This window comes from Spermophilus citellus, assembly GCF_964194105.1.
Source record: "Spermophilus citellus genome assembly, chromosome: 4".
Lineage (NCBI taxonomy): Eukaryota > Metazoa > Chordata > Mammalia > Rodentia > Sciuridae > Spermophilus > Spermophilus citellus.
This window is the reverse complement of record NC_138185.1, coordinates 135,246,572-135,264,780: the sequence shown is the minus strand read 5'-3', so window position 1 is coordinate 135,264,780 and position 18,209 is coordinate 135,246,572. Positions and strand designations below refer to the sequence as shown.

At 36.8% G+C, this 18,209-nt stretch overlaps 1 protein-coding gene across 4 annotated transcripts in view; it reads left to right on the top strand.

The window, feature by feature from the left end:
- WDR76 (WD repeat domain 76) overlaps positions 1 to 17,927 on the top strand; it is a 55,753-nt gene extending 37,826 nt beyond the window's left edge. For 2 of the 4 annotated variants that reach the window (XM_081291819.1, XM_081291822.1), the window contains 2 exons: positions 10,029 to 10,094; positions 16,513 to 17,927. In XM_081291819.1, coding sequence (XP_081147945.1) covers positions 10,029 to 10,094; positions 16,513 to 16,765 — 319 coding nt within the window. In that variant the 3' untranslated portion in view covers positions 16,766 to 17,927. The remainder of the gene's footprint in view (positions 1 to 10,028; positions 10,095 to 16,512) is intronic. The other 2 variants (XM_081291821.1, XM_081291820.1) reach the window with 1 other exon arrangement.
- The last annotated feature ends 282 nt before the right edge of the window (positions 17,928 to 18,209 follow it).

Sequence of the window (18,209 nt, the reverse complement as noted above, 5' to 3'; positions counted from 1 at the left end):
TGTAACTTTGTGGATTAGTCTCTGTGTCCTCTATTCTCTGTGTCCACCCGCCTGTTTTGGTACCAGTACCATGCTGTTTTTGTCACTATTGCTCTGTAATATAGTTTGAAATCTGGTATCGCTATACCGCCTGATTCACACTTCCTGCTTAGAATTGCTTTTGCTATTCTGGGTCTTTTATTTTTCCATATGAATTTCATGATTGCTTTATCTATTTCTACAAGCAATGCCGTTGGGATTTTGATTGGCATTGCATTAAACCTATAGAGAACTTTTGGTAATATCGCCATTTTGATAATGTTAGTTCTGCCTATCCATGAACAGGGTATGTTTTTCCATCTTCTAAGATCTTCTTCTCTCTCTCTCTTTAGGGCTCTGTAGTTTTCATTGTATAAATCTTTCACCTCTTTTGTTTTTTTAAGGTTATTTTTTTTTAAGAGAGAGTGAGAGAGGATAGAGAGAGAGAGAGAGAGAGAGAGAGAGAATTTTCAACATTTATTTTTTAGTTCTCGGCGGACACAACATCTTTGTTGGTATGTGGTGCTGAGGATCGAACCCGGGCCTCATGCATGCCAGGCGAGCATGCTACCGCTTGAGCCACATCCCCAGCCCCTCTTTCACCTCTTTTGTTAGGTTGATTCCCAAGTATTTTATTTTTTTTGAGGATATTGTGAATGGAGTGTTTTTCCTCATTTCCTTTTCAGAAGTTTTGTCGCTGATATACAGAAATGCCTTTGATTTATGCGTGTTGATTTTATATCCTGCCACTTTGCTGAATTCATTTATTAGTTCTAGAAGTTTCTTTGTAGACCCTTTTGGGTCTTCTAGGTAGAGAATCATTTCATCCGCAAATAGTGATAATTTAACTTCTTCTTTTCCTATTTTTATGCCTTTAATTACTTTTGTCTGTCTAATTGCTCTGGCTAGTATTTCAAGGACTAGATTAAATAGAAGTGGGGAGAGAGGGCATCCCTGTCTTGTTCCAGATTTTAGAGGGAATGCCTTCAACTTTTCTCCATTCAGAATGATGCTAGCCTGAGGCTTAGCATAGATAGCTTTTACAATGTCAAGGTAAGTTCCTGTTATCCCTAGTTTTTCTAATGTTTTGAACATAAAGGGATGCTGTACTTTGTCGAATGCTTTCTCTGCGTCTATCGAGATGATCATATGGTTCTTATCTTTAAGTCTATTGATGTGGTGAATAACATTTATTGATTTCCGTATATTGAACCATCCTTGCATCCCAGGGATGAATCCTACTTGATCATGGTGCACAATTTTTTTGATGTGTTTTTGTATTCGATTTGCCAGAATTTTATTGAGGATTTTTGCATCTAGGTTCATTAGAGATATTGGTCTGTAGTTTTCTTTCTTTGAGGTGTCTTTGTCTGGTTTCGGAATCAGGGTGATGTTGGCCTCATAGAATGAATTTGGAAGAGCTTCCTCTTTTTCTATTTCCTGAAATAACTTGAAAAGTATTGGTATTAATTCTTCTTTAAAGGTTTTGTAAAACTCCGCTGTATACCCATCCAGTCCTGGGCTTTTCTTGGTTGGTAGTCTTTTGATGGCTTCTTCAATTTCATCCATTGATATGGGTCTGTTCAAATTGTGTGTATCCTCCTGACTCAGTCTGGGCAAATCATATGACTTAAGAAATTTATCGATGTCTTCACTATCTTCTATTTTATTGGAATATAGGTTTTCAAAATAATTTCTAATTTTCTTCTGTATTTCTTTAGCATCTGTTGTGATATTGCCTTTTTCATCCCGTATGTTAGTAATTTGAGTTCTCTCTCTTCTTCTCTTCGTTAGCATGGTTAAAGGTCTGTCGATCTTATTTATTTTTTCGAAGAACCAACTTTTAGTTTTGTTAATTTTTTCAATAGTTTCTTTTGTTTCCATTTCATTGATTTCCGCTCTGATTTTAATTATTTCTTGCCTTCTGCTACATTTGCTGTTGGTTTGCTCTTTCTTTTCTAGGGCTTTGAGATGAAGTGTGAGCTCATTTATTTGTTGGTTTTTTCTTTTTTTGAGGAATGACCAGCAGGCGATGAATTTCCCTCTTAAAACTGCTTTCATTGTGTCCCATAGATTCCGATATGTTGTGTCTGTGTTTTCATTTATCTCTAAGAACTTTTTTATTTCCTCCTTTATGTCTTCTGTAACCCATTGATCACTCAGTAACATATTGTTCATTTTCCATGTGATGTAGGATTTTTCTTTCCTTCTTTTATCATTGATTTCTAGTTTCATTCCATTATGATCAGATAAAATGCATGGTATTATCTCCACCCCTTTATATTTACTGAGGTTTGCCCTGTGGCATAATGTATGGTCTATTTTTGAGAAGGATCCATGTGCTGTTGAGAAAAAAGTATATCCATTTGATGATGGTTGATATATTCTATATATGTCAGTTAAGTCTAGGTTATTGATTGTGGTATTGAGTTCTATAGTTTCTTTATTCATCTTTTGTTTGGAGGATCTCTCCAATGGTGAGAGAGGTGTGTTGAAGTCACCCATAATTATTGTGTTGTGGTCTATTTGATTCTTGAACTTGAGGAGAATTTGTTTTATGAATATCGCAGCACCATTATTTGGTGCATAAATATTGATAATTGTTATGTCTTGTTGGTGAATGGTTCCTTTTAACAGTATATAATGTCCTTCCTTATCCCTTTTGATTACCTTAGTCTTGAAGTCGATTGTATTCGATATGAGGATGGCCACCCCTGCTTGCTTACAAGGACCGTGTGCGTGGTATATTTTTTCCCATCCTTTCACCTTCAGCCTGTGTATGTCTTTTCCAATCAGATGTGTCTCCTGGAGGCAGCATATTGTTGGATTTGTTTTTTTAATCCATGATACCAGCCTATGTCGCTTTATTGGAGAGTTTAAGCCATTAACATTCAGAGTTACTATTGATATATGGTTTGTACTTCCAGCCATGTTTGATTATTTATCCTTTTTTAAAAAAATTTAGTTTGTTTCTCCATGATTATCTTTCCCCTTGCCCTCTGTCTTTACCAAGGCACTTCCCACTGATGGTTTTGGTTATTGTTTTTCATTTCTTCCTCGTGTAGTGTTTTGCTCAAAATGCTTTGCAATGCTCGTTTTCTGGCTGCAAATTCTTTTAACTTTTGTTTATGATGAAAGATTTTTATTTCGTTGTCATACCTGAAGCTTAATTTTGCTGGATACAGAATTCTTGGTTGGCATCCATTGTCTTTCAGTGTTTGAAATGCATTGTTCCATGACCTTCTTGCTTTCAGCGTCTGTGATGAAAAATCCGTTGTTAACCGTATTGGTTTACCCCTGAATGTAATCTGTCTCCTTTCTCTTGTAGCTTTTAATATTTTCTCTTTGTTCTGTATATTGGATATCTTCATAACAATGTGTCTTGGTGTTGGTCTACTGTGATTTTGTGTGCTCGGTGTCCTGTATGCATCTTCAATTTGTATATCTGTTTCCTTTTTTATTTCTGGAAAGTTTTCTGTAATTATTTCATTCAGCAGGTTACTCATTCCCTTGGTTTGAATCTCTGTACCTTCTTCTATCCCGATGCCTCGTAAGTTTGTTTTTTTTATGTTATCCCATAACTCTTGGATGTTTTTCTCGTGATTTTTTACCAGCCTTTCTGAGTTGGCTAGACTCTTTTCAAGATGATATATTTTGTCTTCATTATCTGACGTTCTGGCTTCTACTTGTTCCACTCTGTTAGTGATACTCTCAATTGAGTTTTTAATTTGGTTTATCGTTTCCTTCATTTCTAGAATTATTGCTTGATTATTTTTTATAATCTCTATCTCCTGATAAAGATGCTTAACTTCTTCTTTTATCTGTTTATGTAATTCATTCTCAATGTGTTCTTTTGCTGCTTGAATTTGCTGTCTCGTATCCTCTTTAAGGTTCCATTCCATCTGTCTAAGGTGTTCCTTGAGGTCTTTATATGACCATTTTTCTGATGACTCTAGGTCCTCCTGAATATTTAGGCTGTCCTGCATTGTTTGTACTCCTTTTCTTCCTTGTTTTTTCAAGTTGCTCATGTTACTTCTTGTTCTGTTTGACTGCTGAGTTACTGTTTACTCCTATAAATTTATTTGATGCTTGGGAGGAAAGGTATTAGAAGGGAAGGGAAGAAGTCACTAAAGGGAATGAGAGTAAGCAGGTAGAATTCAAGGAAGGGGGAATAAGAAAATTGAAAAGAAATGAAAAGACAAAAGAAGAAAAAAAATAGGAAATAAAAAAATTTTAAAAAATAATAATAATAAAAAAATTAACATTAAAATTAGAAGAAAAAAATTTTAAAAAAATTGTAAAAAAAATTTAAAAAACAACAAGAAAGAAAAATGAAAATGAAAGAAAAAACCCAAATCAAAAAAAAGAAAAAAAAAAACAACTAATAAATGCAGTCTTAGAGTTTGATGAACTTCTCTTCCAGTAGGTGGCGCTGTGCCCACCAGGCCAAGTTTCTCCTGTCAATACGCGGGAACCAATCACTGTGCAGTAGCTCCTCCTCCCAGACTGGGCGAGTCTCCAATCCTGAGTGCCTAGGGCCTCCTCTTGTGTCTAGTCACTTCCCCACTTTTCCTCTAGCCAGGACCCTCTTACGGTGCCGCTCACCACAATACTGGCAACACGCCAGGTCTGCTGCTCCCGGGAGCCCTGTTTTCATGAATGACTGGGCACACTCTTCCAGTTTGCCATTCCCTCAGACCCTAAGTTTGTAGAGCTTGGGGCTGAGAATCCTCAGCAAATTTTACTTGCCCTCCGATAGCCACGCCCCCGGTAGCTGGTGCAAGAGACCTCAGCTGTCAGCACTGGTGGGAGCGGTAGCCGGGAGTTCCGCACCACGGGTCCCGCGCCACGTCTGATTCCCTCGGTCTGGCTGTCGTGCTCACGGGAGAGCTGGGGGGGCCCTTATGGGAGAGCTAGGAGGGGCCCTTAAGGTTTCCCCGATGTGTGGAGAGGGAAGGTTAGGGAATTACACACCTGTAGCCGCAGGTTTCAATGAAGTTATCTCCTCCACCGCAGTCTGGTGACGTCAGTTCTCTGCCATGGTGGTATCTCTTGCAAATGGCGACAGTTCGTTTCCCTTTGCCGGGTGACCAATGCAACGGGTGGGTCCTTACTGTCTCTCCCAAGCCCTGTTTCAAACTTGTGGCCACTACCTATGAAGGCTCGGTTGGCATTTACCTCCGTAGGAACAGAAGGGCCGACCAGTTGTTTCAGCCGGATGGATTAGTGCTGAGTCACAGCTGTTTGTCTGCGGGAAGCAGGCGAACGGGCGCTTGAATTCAGCCGATTCGGGCTCAGTGTGTGTTCTGAGAGGCCCAGACTGTTCGTCCTAGATTCACGTCAGTTCAGCATTGCCTAGTGATCCTTCCCGGCCTCGGGTTACGCCACAGCTGGCAGCCAGACTTTTTCAGGAGGAACACCGAGGCAGTGCACCGCGCGCTCGACCTTCCAGCCTCGAAGGGGCGGCGTTCCCCCCCTCCACCAGCTTTTGTTAACATCATTCTGAGTTCACCTTTTTTAGATTCTTCATGTGATTGAGATTATGTGGCATTTATTTTTTGATGCCTAGTTATTTCACTAAACATGTCTTTCAGATTTGCTCATATTGTTGCAAATGACAACATTTCTTTCTTTTTAAAGGCTGAATGGCATTGCAATTTTATTTTATTCATTAATTGGTTGATGGACACTTAGGCTAATTCAGTAATCATGGCTATTGTGAATAATTCTGCGATGAACACAGGAGTGCAAATATCTGACTCACTGATTTAATTTTTCTTTGGATATATACCCAGTAGTGAGATTGCTGGATCTTCCTCCTCCCTCCCTCCTTCCCTTCTCTCCCTCCCTCCCTCCCTTCTCTCCCTCCCTCCCTTCCTTCCTTCCTTCCTTCCTTCTTTCCTTCTTTCCTTCCTTCCTTCTTTTATAGTTGTAGATGGACAGCATGCCTTTATTTTACTTATTTTTATGTGGTGCTGAGGATTGAACCTAGTGCCTCACACATGTGAGGCAAGTCCCAGCCCTGGTAGTTCATTTTTTAAATAGTTTGAGGAAGCTTCATACTGCTTTCTATAGTATCTGTACCACCAACAGTGTATAGGGTTTCTTTTTCTCTACATCCTCTCCAACACTCCAACATTTATCTTTTTTTTTTTTTCTTTTGTGCTAAAGATCAAACTCAGGTCCTGGTGCTTGCTAAGCAGGTACTTTACCATTGAGCTATACCCCTAGCCCTACGCTATGACTTAATAATAGCTGTTTTAACAGATGTGAGGGGATATTTTATTGTGGTTTTAATTTGTATTTCTCTGATTTAGTGAAGTTGAATTTTTAAAAACCTATCTGTTGGCCATGTATACATCTTTTTTAAAAGAAGTATCTATTCACATACTTTGCCCATTTTCTAATTGGGTTGTTTTTTTTTTTTATGGAGTTGAGTTCCTTATGTATTTTGGATATTAACTCCTCAGATACAAATATTTTCTTATATCAGATACATATATTTTCTTCCATAGATTGTCTTTTCACTCTGTAGATGGTTTCCTTAGTTGTGCAATAGGTTTTTAGTTTGATAAAATTCCGTTAGTCTATTTTTTGGGGGGTGAGGGTGGTAACAGGGATTGAACTTAGGTGCTCTTAACCACTGAGCAACATCCCTAGTCCTTATTTTTTATTTTGAGACAGGCTCTTGCTAAGTTAATCAGGCCCTCACTCAGTTGCTGAGGCTGACTTTGAACTTGTAATCCTCCTGCCTCAACCTCCCAAGCCACTGGGATTACAGGTGTGCACTACTATGCCTGACTTATTTTTTGCTTTTATTGCCTGTGCTTTTGAGTTCATATCCAAAAACTCATACTCCAGACTAATGTTATGGAACTTCCCCCTGTGTTCTTCTAGTAGTCTTCCAGTTTTAGGTGTTGCATTTAAGTCTTTAATCCATTTAAATTGATATTTGTGTATGGTAGAAATCCATTTTCATTCTTCTGTATGTGAATATCCTCTTTTTCTAACATCATTTATTGAAGAGACTGTACTTTCCCTATTGTGTGTTCTTGGCATCTTTGTCAAAAATCAGTTGACTGTAAATGGTGTGGATTTATCTCTAGGCTGTATATTCAGATACATTTATATGTATATCTCTTTTTATGTCAATACCATGTTAATTACAGTAGCTTTGTAGTATATTTTTAAGCCAGGTAGTGTGATCCTTCAGCTTTGTTTGCATAATATTTGATTGGCTCTTCAGAATTTTAGCATTGCTTTCTATTTTTATAAAAAATGTCTTTGGAATTTTGATAGAAATCACATTGAATCTATAGATTGAGAAGTATGGACATTTTTAAAATACCAGTTTTTCTTTTTTTTTTTTAATATTTCTTTTAATTGTACATAATGCCTTTATTTATTTATTTATTTATTTTTATGTGGTGCTGAGGATTGAACCCAGGGCCTTGCACATGCTAGGCAAGCGCTCTACTGCTGAGCCACAACCCCAGTCCAATACCAGTTTTTTAAATCTGTGAACACAGGATATCTTTACATTTATTTGTGTCTTGTTCAATTTTTTTTTCATCAGCATTTTATAGTTTTCAGCATTTAGGTCTTTTTACCTCTGCCATAATCTATTTTCCATTGTTATAATAGAATAATGGAGCCTGGAAATTTGTAAAGAAGAGAGGTTTATTTTGGTTCGGGGCTTTGGAGCCTGGGAAGTGTGAAAGTATAATGCTGGCATCTATTTAGCTTCTGGTGTGGGCCTCATGCTCCTTCAACTCATGTTGGAAAGCAGAAGGACAAGCAGGTGCCGGTGAAAGACAAAATACGGAGGTGGACTTGCTTAATAACAGCCTGTTCTTGCAGGAACTAATGTGATTCTGTGAGAGTGAGAACTCATTCATCCAAGAAAGGTATTAATCCATTCACAAGACCTCTACTTCCATGACCCAATGCCCACCATCGAACACTGCTGCAAAATCAAGCTTCCACTTGAGTTTCAGAGGGAAAAACATGTATTCAAACCACAGCAACCTTCTTGGTTCATTACATTTATTCCTGAAAGTGGGTATGGTGGTGTGTGCTTTAGTCCTAGCTAAAACCTGAGGCAGGAGGATTGCCTGAGTCCAAGGAATTTGAGGTAAGACCCTATCTCGGAAAACAAAATGAAAATTTATTCTGAAGCAGCTACAGGTCGGGAGGATTCTATCTGAACAAAAGGGAAGTTTTTTCCAACAATCACAACAAAAAATTTATTCTGAAGCATTTTATTTTTTTGTAGTTATTATATGTGGAATTCTTTTCTTCCTCCCTCCCTCCCTCAGGATTGACCCCAGGACCTCTTGCATGCTAGACAAGTGCTCTTATCACTGAGCTACATCCCCAGCCTCAGGGATGTTTTCTTTATTTATTTTTTAGATGTTGATGTATAGAGTGTATAGAAAAGTCATCCTCTGGGTTAGTTTACCATTATCTTGCTCACCCCCCAAAAAGAAATACCACTGATTTTGTATGTTAAATTTTATATTCTGAAGCTTTTTGGAATTTTCATCAGTTTTTAGGATTTTATATGTACCTATGGTCATATTGACTGTGAACAATGACAGTTTTACTTCTATGGTCATATTGATTGTGAACAATAACAATTTTACTTCTTTTCCAATTTGGATGCCTTTTATTTTTTTTTCCTTCCTTATTGTTCTGTCTGGGAGTTACTTTTGGTACTCTGTGAAATAGAAGGGGCAAGAGAGGGCATCCTTGCCTTGTTTCTGATTTTAGAGGAAAGGCTTTCAATTTTTCACTGTTGCATATGAATTTTGCTGTGGTTTTTGTTGTCTGTGGTCTTTACTATGTTGAGGTACAATACTTCACTACCTTATTTGTTGAGAGGATTTTATCAGGAAAGGGATTGAAGTTTGTCAAATATTTTTCAAAATCTGTTGAGACAGTCATATGGGTTTTTTGCTTCATTGTGTTAATGTGGAGTATCATATTTATAGATTTGCATATTTTGACCATTCTTGTATCCTTAGGGTAACTCTCACTTTATCATAATGAACAATCTCTTTAAAATGCTGTTGAGGGGCTGGGGATGTGGCTCAAGTGGTAGCAGCTCGCCTGGCATGCGAGCGGCCCGGGTTCGATCCTCAGCACCACATACAAACAAAGATGTTGTGCCCGCCGAAAACTAAAAAATAAATATTAAAAAAAATTCTCTCTCTCTCTCTCTCTCTCTTTAAAAAAAAAATCACTATGAAAAATTTGTCTTTTAAATAAATAAATAAATAAAATGCTGTTGAGTTTGGTTTTCCATTGTTATAGTAGAATAATGGAGCCTAGAAATTTATAAAGAAGAGAGGTTTATTTTGGTTCAGGGTTTTGGAGCCTGGGAAATGTGAAAGTATAATGCTGTTATTTATTTATTTATTTATTTATTTATTTATTTAGGTTGGTACTGGGGATTGAACCCAGGGACACATCACTACTGAGCTACATCCCCAACCCTTTATATATTTGATTTCAAAACAAGGTCTTGCTAAGTTGCCTGTGGCCTGCTAAGTTGCGGAGTGAGACTGGCCTTGAACTTGTGATCCTCCTGGTTCAATCTCCCAGTTGCTGGGATTACAGGTGTGCACCACCACATCTGACTGCTAGTGTTTTATAGAAGACTTTTGCATCTTTGTTCATCAGGGATATTGGCCTGCACTTTTCTTGTAGTGTCCCCTATACAGCGATGGCATGAGTGTAATGCCAGCTAGTTTATCAGTTTTCTAATTTTTTTTTTTTTTGGTACCGGGGATTGAACTCAGGAGCACTCGACTGCTTAGCCACATCCCCAGCTCTATTTTGTATTTTATTTAGAGACAGGGTCTCACTGAGTTGCTTAGTGCCTTGCTGTTGCTCAGGTGGCTTTGAACTCTTGATCCTCCTGTCTCAGCCTCCTCAGGTGCTGGGATTACAGGTGTGTGCCACCACACCCGGCTTCTAATATGTTTTATTTATTTATTTGGTTGTAGTTGGACACAGTATCTTTTATTTTTATGTGGTGTTGAGGATCGAACCCAGGGCCTCGCACGTGCTAGGTGAGTGCTCTACCACTGAGCGACAATCCCAACCCATAATATGTTTCTTTCTTTTTTTTTTTAAAGTTAAAGTGATTATTCTTGAACAGTAAAAATTTTCATTAAAGCTTGGGTTATTTAGTGGCAGTAGGAAATATGGCTTTCTATAGTCCCTGCTTCTTTAATAATAAAGGATTGTTTACACAATCCCAGCAGCTGGGAAGGCTAGGGGCAGGAGGATTGCAAGTTGGAAGCCAGCCTCAGCAACTTGGTGAGACCCTGTCTTAAAATAAAAAATAAAAAGGGTTAGGGATGTGGCTCAGTGGTTAAGCGCCCCTCCGGTTCAATCTCTGGTACCAAAGAAGAAAAAAGAAAAGGAAGGATTGTTAGTGGTATAAAGGTATAGAAAATAAAAGAACAGCCCTTTACTTTTAGATTTTTTTTTAAAGACATTTATTTTAAACACATGCAGAGCTGGATACAAATGCCTTTTAACTGTGTGGCGGGGAAGATTACATTGACTGCTTACATTGATCATTTCTTCCTCTCCACTACTTTTAGATTTTTGATTATGCTAGTTACCCCATATGAGTAGAATCATATTCTATTTGTCCTTTTATTGCACTTAGTATAGGTCCTCAGTGTTCATTCACATTGTAGTATGTGACAAAGTCTCCTTTTAAAGGCCATGTTATATTTTACATGTGTTTACCACATTTTATTTATCCATTCATCTGCCAGTGGACATTTGGGTTGTTTCAATTTCTTGACTATGGTGAATAATGCTGCTATTAACATGGCTGTACAGATATTTTCTGAAAATACTGCTTTGAATTCTTTTGTAGCATTGGTGATTAAACCCAGGGTTGCTCTACCACTGAGCTACATCCCCGATCCTTTTAAAAAAAAATTATATTTTGAGACAGTGTCTCACTAAGTTGCTGAGACTAGCTCAAACTTGGGATCCTCCTGCCTCAGACTTCCAAGTAACTGGGAGTATAAGTAAATGTCACCGTGTCTGGCGGAATTCTTCTGGATGTGTACACAAAAAAGGGTAATGGTAATATGGTAATTCTATTTTTAATTTTTAGAGTAACCACCATACTATTTTCCATATTGGTTGCACTGTTTTACATGTCCCACCAGGAATGCCCAGGGTTCATTCTCTCTTCATCCTGGTGGGTGTCAAGGGATTCCTTTTTATTTATTTATATGTGGTGCTGAGGATCAAACCTAGGGCCTCACACAGGCTAGCGCTCTACCACTGAGCCACAACCCCAGCCCTCAAGGGATTCTTACCCATTGTTTTGATTTACATTTGTCTAATGATTGGTGATTTGATTATCTTTTTTTAGGCTTTGCCATTTGTATATCTTCTTTGAAGAAATATCTATTCAAGTCCTTTGCCCGTTTTTCAATTGAGTTATTTGGTTTTGTTGCTTTATTTGTTGAGTTATAGGAGTTCCTTATGTATTCTGGACATTAACCCCTTATTGAATACATGATTTGCCAACATTTATTCAAATTCTTTAGATTGTCTTTCACTCTGTAGATTGTTTGTTTTGAAGTGCAGAAGTTTCTCAGTGTGATGTAATCCCATTTCTCTACTTTTGCATTTGTTGTCCATGCTTTTTGTGTCATATCCAAGAAATCATTGCCAAATCTAATATCTTAAAGCTTTTCATGTGTTTTTTTTCTTAGGATTTTATAATTTTAGGTCTCAGGTTGATTTTTAATCTACTTTGACTTAATTTTTGTAATTGGTATAATTCGAGGATTATTTGTTTGCACATGAATACCAGTTTTCCCATCATTATTTGTTGAATATATTGTCATTTCCCTATTGTTGTGGTCTTGGCCCCTGAGGGTTTATTTCTGAGGTATTTATTCTGTTCCCCTGGTCTATATTTATATCTTTTTTTTCCATTTGTTTTTTCTTTTTTCTTTTTCTTTTTTTATTGGTTGTTCACAACATTACAAAGCTCTTGACATATCATATTTCATACATTAGATTGAAGTGGGTTATGAACTCCCAATTTTACCCCAAATGCAGATTGCAGAATCACGTCGGTTTATATTTATATCTTTATTCCAGTAACACACTGTCTTAATTACTGTTGCCTTTTATTATGCTTTTTTAAAAAAATTTATTTTTTAGTTGGACACAATATCTTTATTTTATTTATTTTTATGTGGTGCTGAGGATCGAACCCAGGGCCCCGCACGCGCTAGGCAAGTGCTCGGCAAGCGCTCCACCACTGAGCCACAACCCCTGCCCTTGTATTATGCTTCTTAAAAAAAATTTATTGATACATAATTGTATATCTTTATGGGCTATAGATGATTTATACATTGTGTATTATTATTCAACTCAGGATACTTAGTTATTCATCTCAAACATTTATCATTTTATATTAAGATTCAAAATCCTAGCCATTTGGGATTATATGGTACAATATTGTTAACTATAATTACTCTCTGTACAATAAGACACCAACACTTATTCTCCTGTCTGGCTATACTTTGTATCTATTAGGTAGAACTCCATCTCCTCCTCCCAACCTCTGGTAGCTACTTTTCTGGTCACTAGTTTTATAAGCTTGGCCGTTTTAGGTCCTGCAGATGAGTGAAGTCATGTGGTATTTGTCTTTCTGTGTCTGGTTTATTCCACTTAACATTATGATCTCCAGTTCTATCCATGTTGTTGCAAATGACAGGATTTTGTACTTTTTATAGCTAAATAGTGTTATATGGTATACACAGTATATTTATTTTTATGTGGTGCTGAGGATCAAACCCAGAGCCTAACATATGCAAGGCAAACGCTCTTACCACTGAGCTACAGTCCCAGCCCTTGTCTTTTGATTATAGTTATTCTAACTGGAGTTAGATGATATCTCATTGTGGTCTTGATTTGCATTTACCTGATGATTAGTGATATAGAACATTTTTTCATATACTGGTTGATCATTTATATATCTTCTTTTGACAAGTGTCTATTCAAATTATTTGCCCATTTTTAAATCAGATTCTTTTTGCTGTTTCTTTTTCTTTTTTTGGGGGGGGGTGGTTGCTTGTATGTTTTGGATATTAATACCTTGTCAGACAGTTTGCAAATATTTTGCCTCTTCACTGTTGACCATTTCCTTTGCGATGCAAGAAGAGTTTTAGTTTGAAGTTATCCTGTTTGTCCTTTTTTAAAAAATATTTTTAGTTGTAGATGGACACAATACCTTTATTTATTTGTATGTGGTACTGAGGATTGAACTCAGTGCCTCACCTGTGCTAGGCAAGTGCTCTACCACTGAACCACAACCCCAGCCCTATTTGTTTTTTATCTTGTATTATCATATTGTATCATGTTTTGAAATTAACAAATGTGAGGTCTTCAACTTTGTCTTCATTTCAAGATAGCTTTGACTATTTGAGCTCCCATATGAATTTTTCTTTTTTTCCTTCTGGTATCAGGGATTGAACCCAGGGGAAATTAACCACTAATCCACATCTCTAACCCTTTTTATTCTTATTTTGAGAGAGGCCCTCACTAAGTTGCCCCAGTTGGCCTTGAAGTTGCGGTCCTCTTGCCACTCAACCTCCCGAGTTGCTGCGGTTACAGGGATGCATCACTACACCCAGTAGCCGCCCTCCTTTTTTTTTTTTTTTTTTAAAAGAGAGGAGGTTTCATTATATTGCCCAGGTTGGCCCTTAACTCTTGGGCTCAAGCAGTCTTCCTGACTCAGCCTCCTGAGTAGCTGGAACTATAGGCATGTGCCACCTTGCCTGGCTTAAACAACTAATTTTTATGTGTTCGTTTAGTAAAGTTGCTTATTAAACACTTTTTTTTTTTTTTTGCATAGAATCTTTAATTTTTTTTTTTACATTTAAGATCATGTCCTCTGCAAACAGGTAATTTTATTTCTTCATTTCTTTTTATTATTAAATTATGGTGGCTTAGAATTCTAGTCCTGTGTTGAATAGAAGTGACAGGAGAGCACAACCCTGTCTTAATCCTGATCTCAGAGGAAATCTTAAAAGTCTTTTGTTATTGAGTATATTGGTTTTGAGTTTTTCAAGTATGGCTTTCATTTTGTTGATATAGTTTCCTTCTGTTCCTAGTTTGTTGAGTGTTTTTAGCATGATGATGCATTGAGGTTTGTCAAATGGTTTTTCTTCATCAATTGAGATAATCATATGCTTTTCTTTCTTTATTTTTTATTTATTCTAGTCCAATAGTGTGTTAAATTGATTTTGTTATGGTGGAACCATCCTTGAATCCCACTTGCTAATGATGTGTAATTATTTTAATGCTCTGTTGAATATGGTTTGCTATTTTGTTCAGGATTTTTACATCAGTATTGATCAAGGATATTGGTCTATAGTTTTCTCGTGTAAAATTTGTCTGGCTTTAGTATCAGAGTGAGGCTGTCCTCGGAATGAATATGGCAGTGTTCCCTTCCATACTTTGAAGAAATCTGAGAAGCACTGATATCAATTCTTATTAGTATTTAGTAGAATTCTTTGGTGAAGTCATCAGGCTTTGTACTTCTTTTTGGAAGGTTTTTGATTACTGCTTGAATCTCCTTGTTATAAAATTGTAGGACTGTTTAGAGTTTTTATGTCTTTAGGAGTAAGTCTTATTAGGTTATATTTCTAGAAATTTGTCTTCTGGATTATCCAGTTTGCTTATAATTGTTCATAGTATTCTCTTAAAATCCTTTTTGTGACATCAGTTGTAATGTTCCCTCTTTGATTTTATTTATTTGAATTTTTTTCTTGGTTAACCTAGCTAAGGGTTTGCCAATTTTGTTGATCTTTTTAAAAAATATCTCTTACTTTACCTGATTTTTTTTCCTGTTGTTTTTATTTATTTCTGTGCTCAACTTTGTTTTCTTTCTTTCTTCTGCTAACTTTGGGTTTAGTTTGTTCTTTTTCTGAGTCTTGGAATTACAGGCTTAAGTTATTGATTTGAGATATTTCTCTTCCTTTATTTTGGTGGGTTGAACCTAGGGCCTCACACATGCTAGGCAAGCACTCTACTACTGAACTCTATCCCCAGCCCTGTTTTTTTTTTTTTTAAGAGAGAGAATTTTAAAAAAATATTTATTTATTTTTTTAGTTTTTGGCGGACACAACATCTTTGTTTGTATGTGATGCTGAGGATCGAACCCGGGCCGTGCACGCATGCCAGGCGAGCATGCTACCCCTTGAGCCACATCCCCAACCCTGTTTTTGTTTTTTAATATAAGCATTTATCTCTTAGTATTGTTTTCACTGCATGCATAAATTTTGTATGTTGTGTTGTCATTTTCATTTGTCTTCAATGTTTTGTAATTTCTCTTGTGATTTATTCTTTGAGCCCTAAGTGTATTTTTTTTAAGAGAGTGAGAGAGGAGAGAGAGAGAGAGAGAGAGAGAGAATTTTTTAATATTTATTTTTTAGTTCTCGGCGGACACAACATCTTTGTTGGTATGTGGTGCTGAGGATTGAACCCGGGCCGCACGCATGCCAGGCAAGCGCGCTACCACTTGAGCCACATCCCCAGCCCAATGTGTATTTTTTTTTTTTTGGTACCAGGGATTGAACTCAAGGGCACCCAGCCACTGAACCACATCCCCAGCCCTATTTTATAATTTATTTAGAGACAGGGTCTCACTGAGTTGCTTAGTGCCTTGCTTTTGCTAAGGCTGGCTTTGAATTTGTCATCCTCCTGCCTCAGGCTCCTGAGCCACTGGGATTACAGGAGTGCACCACTTTGCCCAGCTTTAAATGTATTTTTTTTTTTAAATTTTAAAGTTGTATGAACTGTGATAGCAAAAAAAAAAAAAATTGTATGGCATATAAAATGGTCTTAAGTTCAGATGTCAGGGGAATGTAATAGGGAAAGTGGCAGATCTGGTTAAAGCAAGAAATAACCTAGATTATAGATTTCTTATTTTCAGGACTTTTCTTTGGATATGCTTATAAGAAAAAAGTACATTGATCTAGGAACAGTGAGCAAGGAAGATACCATTTTTTTTAATATTTATTTTTTAGTATTAGGTGGACACAATATATATATATATATATATATATATATATATATATATATATATTTATTTTACATTTTTTATGTGGTGCTGAGGATTGAACCCAGTGCCTCATGCATGCTAGACGAGCACTCTACCATTGAGCCACAACCTCAGCTGGAAGGTACCATTTTGATAGTCACTTGGTTACTATCCTCTGAGCATAAATAACTCTGCTCAGTACCAGAAGCTCAAAGTTGAGGAAGACCTCATGTTTTCTGAGTTTCAGACTTGTAGGAGGATGAGATAAGATTGGTGAGAAGAAACTTGTCATTAAAAGAGAAAACTAGCATTTATTACAATGCCATCTTTACCTTCTGTCCAATTTTAACACTAATTTTTTACAAAGTACTGTTGTTTTTCCCCTCATCTAGGCACAACACTATCACTGGACGATGGCTGACCCGGTTCCAAGCCGTGTGGGACCCTAAACAAGAAGATTGTATCTTAGTTGGCAGCATGGCCCATCCACGACGAGTGGAAATCTTCCATGAGACAGGAAAGAGGGTGCATTCTTTTCTTGGAGAATGTCTTGCCTCTGTGTGTTCTATCAATGTCATGCACCCAACTCGGTATATTCTGGCTGGAGGTAATTCCAGTGGGAAGTTACATGTTTTTATGAATTAAGAAAGCTACTTAGTTTCTAGGTAGGTATACCTATTTGTTCAAATTCATCACTGTCTAAAAAACCTAATGATACACATAGCTTAGTGTGTTTACTTGGTGTTATATTTATAAAATATAAAGTTGCTTTATTAATAAGAACTATGAGCAGAATATACTAAATTTAGTAAGGGAGAAGCCTCAGAAGATGCTTCTCATGCATGGAGAGGAAATTTGAGTAGAGGCTGAGATGCTTTTAGCACTTTTAATCAGGCAGTATGTTGAGAAAGTCTAACAAGATAAATTATAAAGCTTGAATGATCAGTATTAACTTTTTGTTATATAATGATAATAGTTTTTAGTCTACAATGATATAGATTTGTGGTTTATTTTCTAAGTTTGTAGTGAATGTTTATTTTTAGGCTTATATGCTGGAAGGAGTCCTGAAAGGTCTTCTAACTCAATGATTTTGAAACTTAGTTTTTAAAAACAAGAATCTTTTTATTTTTTTAATTTTTTTTGGCACCTGTCTCTCAGCTAAATTTTATATGAGCCGGGCATGGGGGCGCACATGTATAATCCCAACAGTTTGGGAGGCTGAGACAGGAGAATCACAAGTTCAAAGCCAGCCTCAGCAAAAGCAAGGTTCTAAGCAACTCAGTGAGACCCTGCTTTCTAAATAAAATATAAAATAGGGCTAGGGATGTGGTTCAGTGTTCAGATGCCCCTGAGTTCAATTCCTGATACCCCACCCCCCAAAAAAAATTTATATGAAATGCCAAGAAAATTGCTAAGAACAATTTAGTCTGGGTATGTGGAGCCTTGCTTTTCCTCTTCCAATGTAAGACTAGGAATTATAGCTCTTAACAGGAAGTCTGTTTAATGGTCGGAGGTTAGAAGTAGTGTTTAAAGAAAAGGAAGAATTACTTAAGAACAGAAAACATAATAAGAATAAATATTGTTTTATAAAACTTAGTTAATATGCATATATATGTAGGTTTATGTTTATGTATATACTGATGTAAAAATTTTTTAATTAGAAGTGAAAGCTACTGCCTTAGTATGTCCCAGATGCCCTAGTCTGTCCGTCTTTAAGCTCTTCAGATTTAATAGTCTGTTAAATGAATAACTTTAATTTCTCTTCATATTTTGGGACATATCATAATACTTTTGATTTTTTTTTTTTTTAAGAAATTGTTTTCTGGGCTGGGGATATGGCTGAAGCGGTAGTGCGCTCGCCTGGCATGCGTGCGGCCCGGGTTCGATTCTCAGCACCACATACCAACAAAGATGATGTGTCCGCCGAGAACTAAAATAAATAAATAAATATTAAAAAAAAAAAAAAGAAATTGTTTTCTCAGAAGTTAATGGTAATTTCAATGGGCCTACTGTTGGGAAGAGGGGTTGCTAAATCAGTGACTAATATTACTGTGTAATATCAGCTTTTTCCATTGTTCTTCATTGCCAA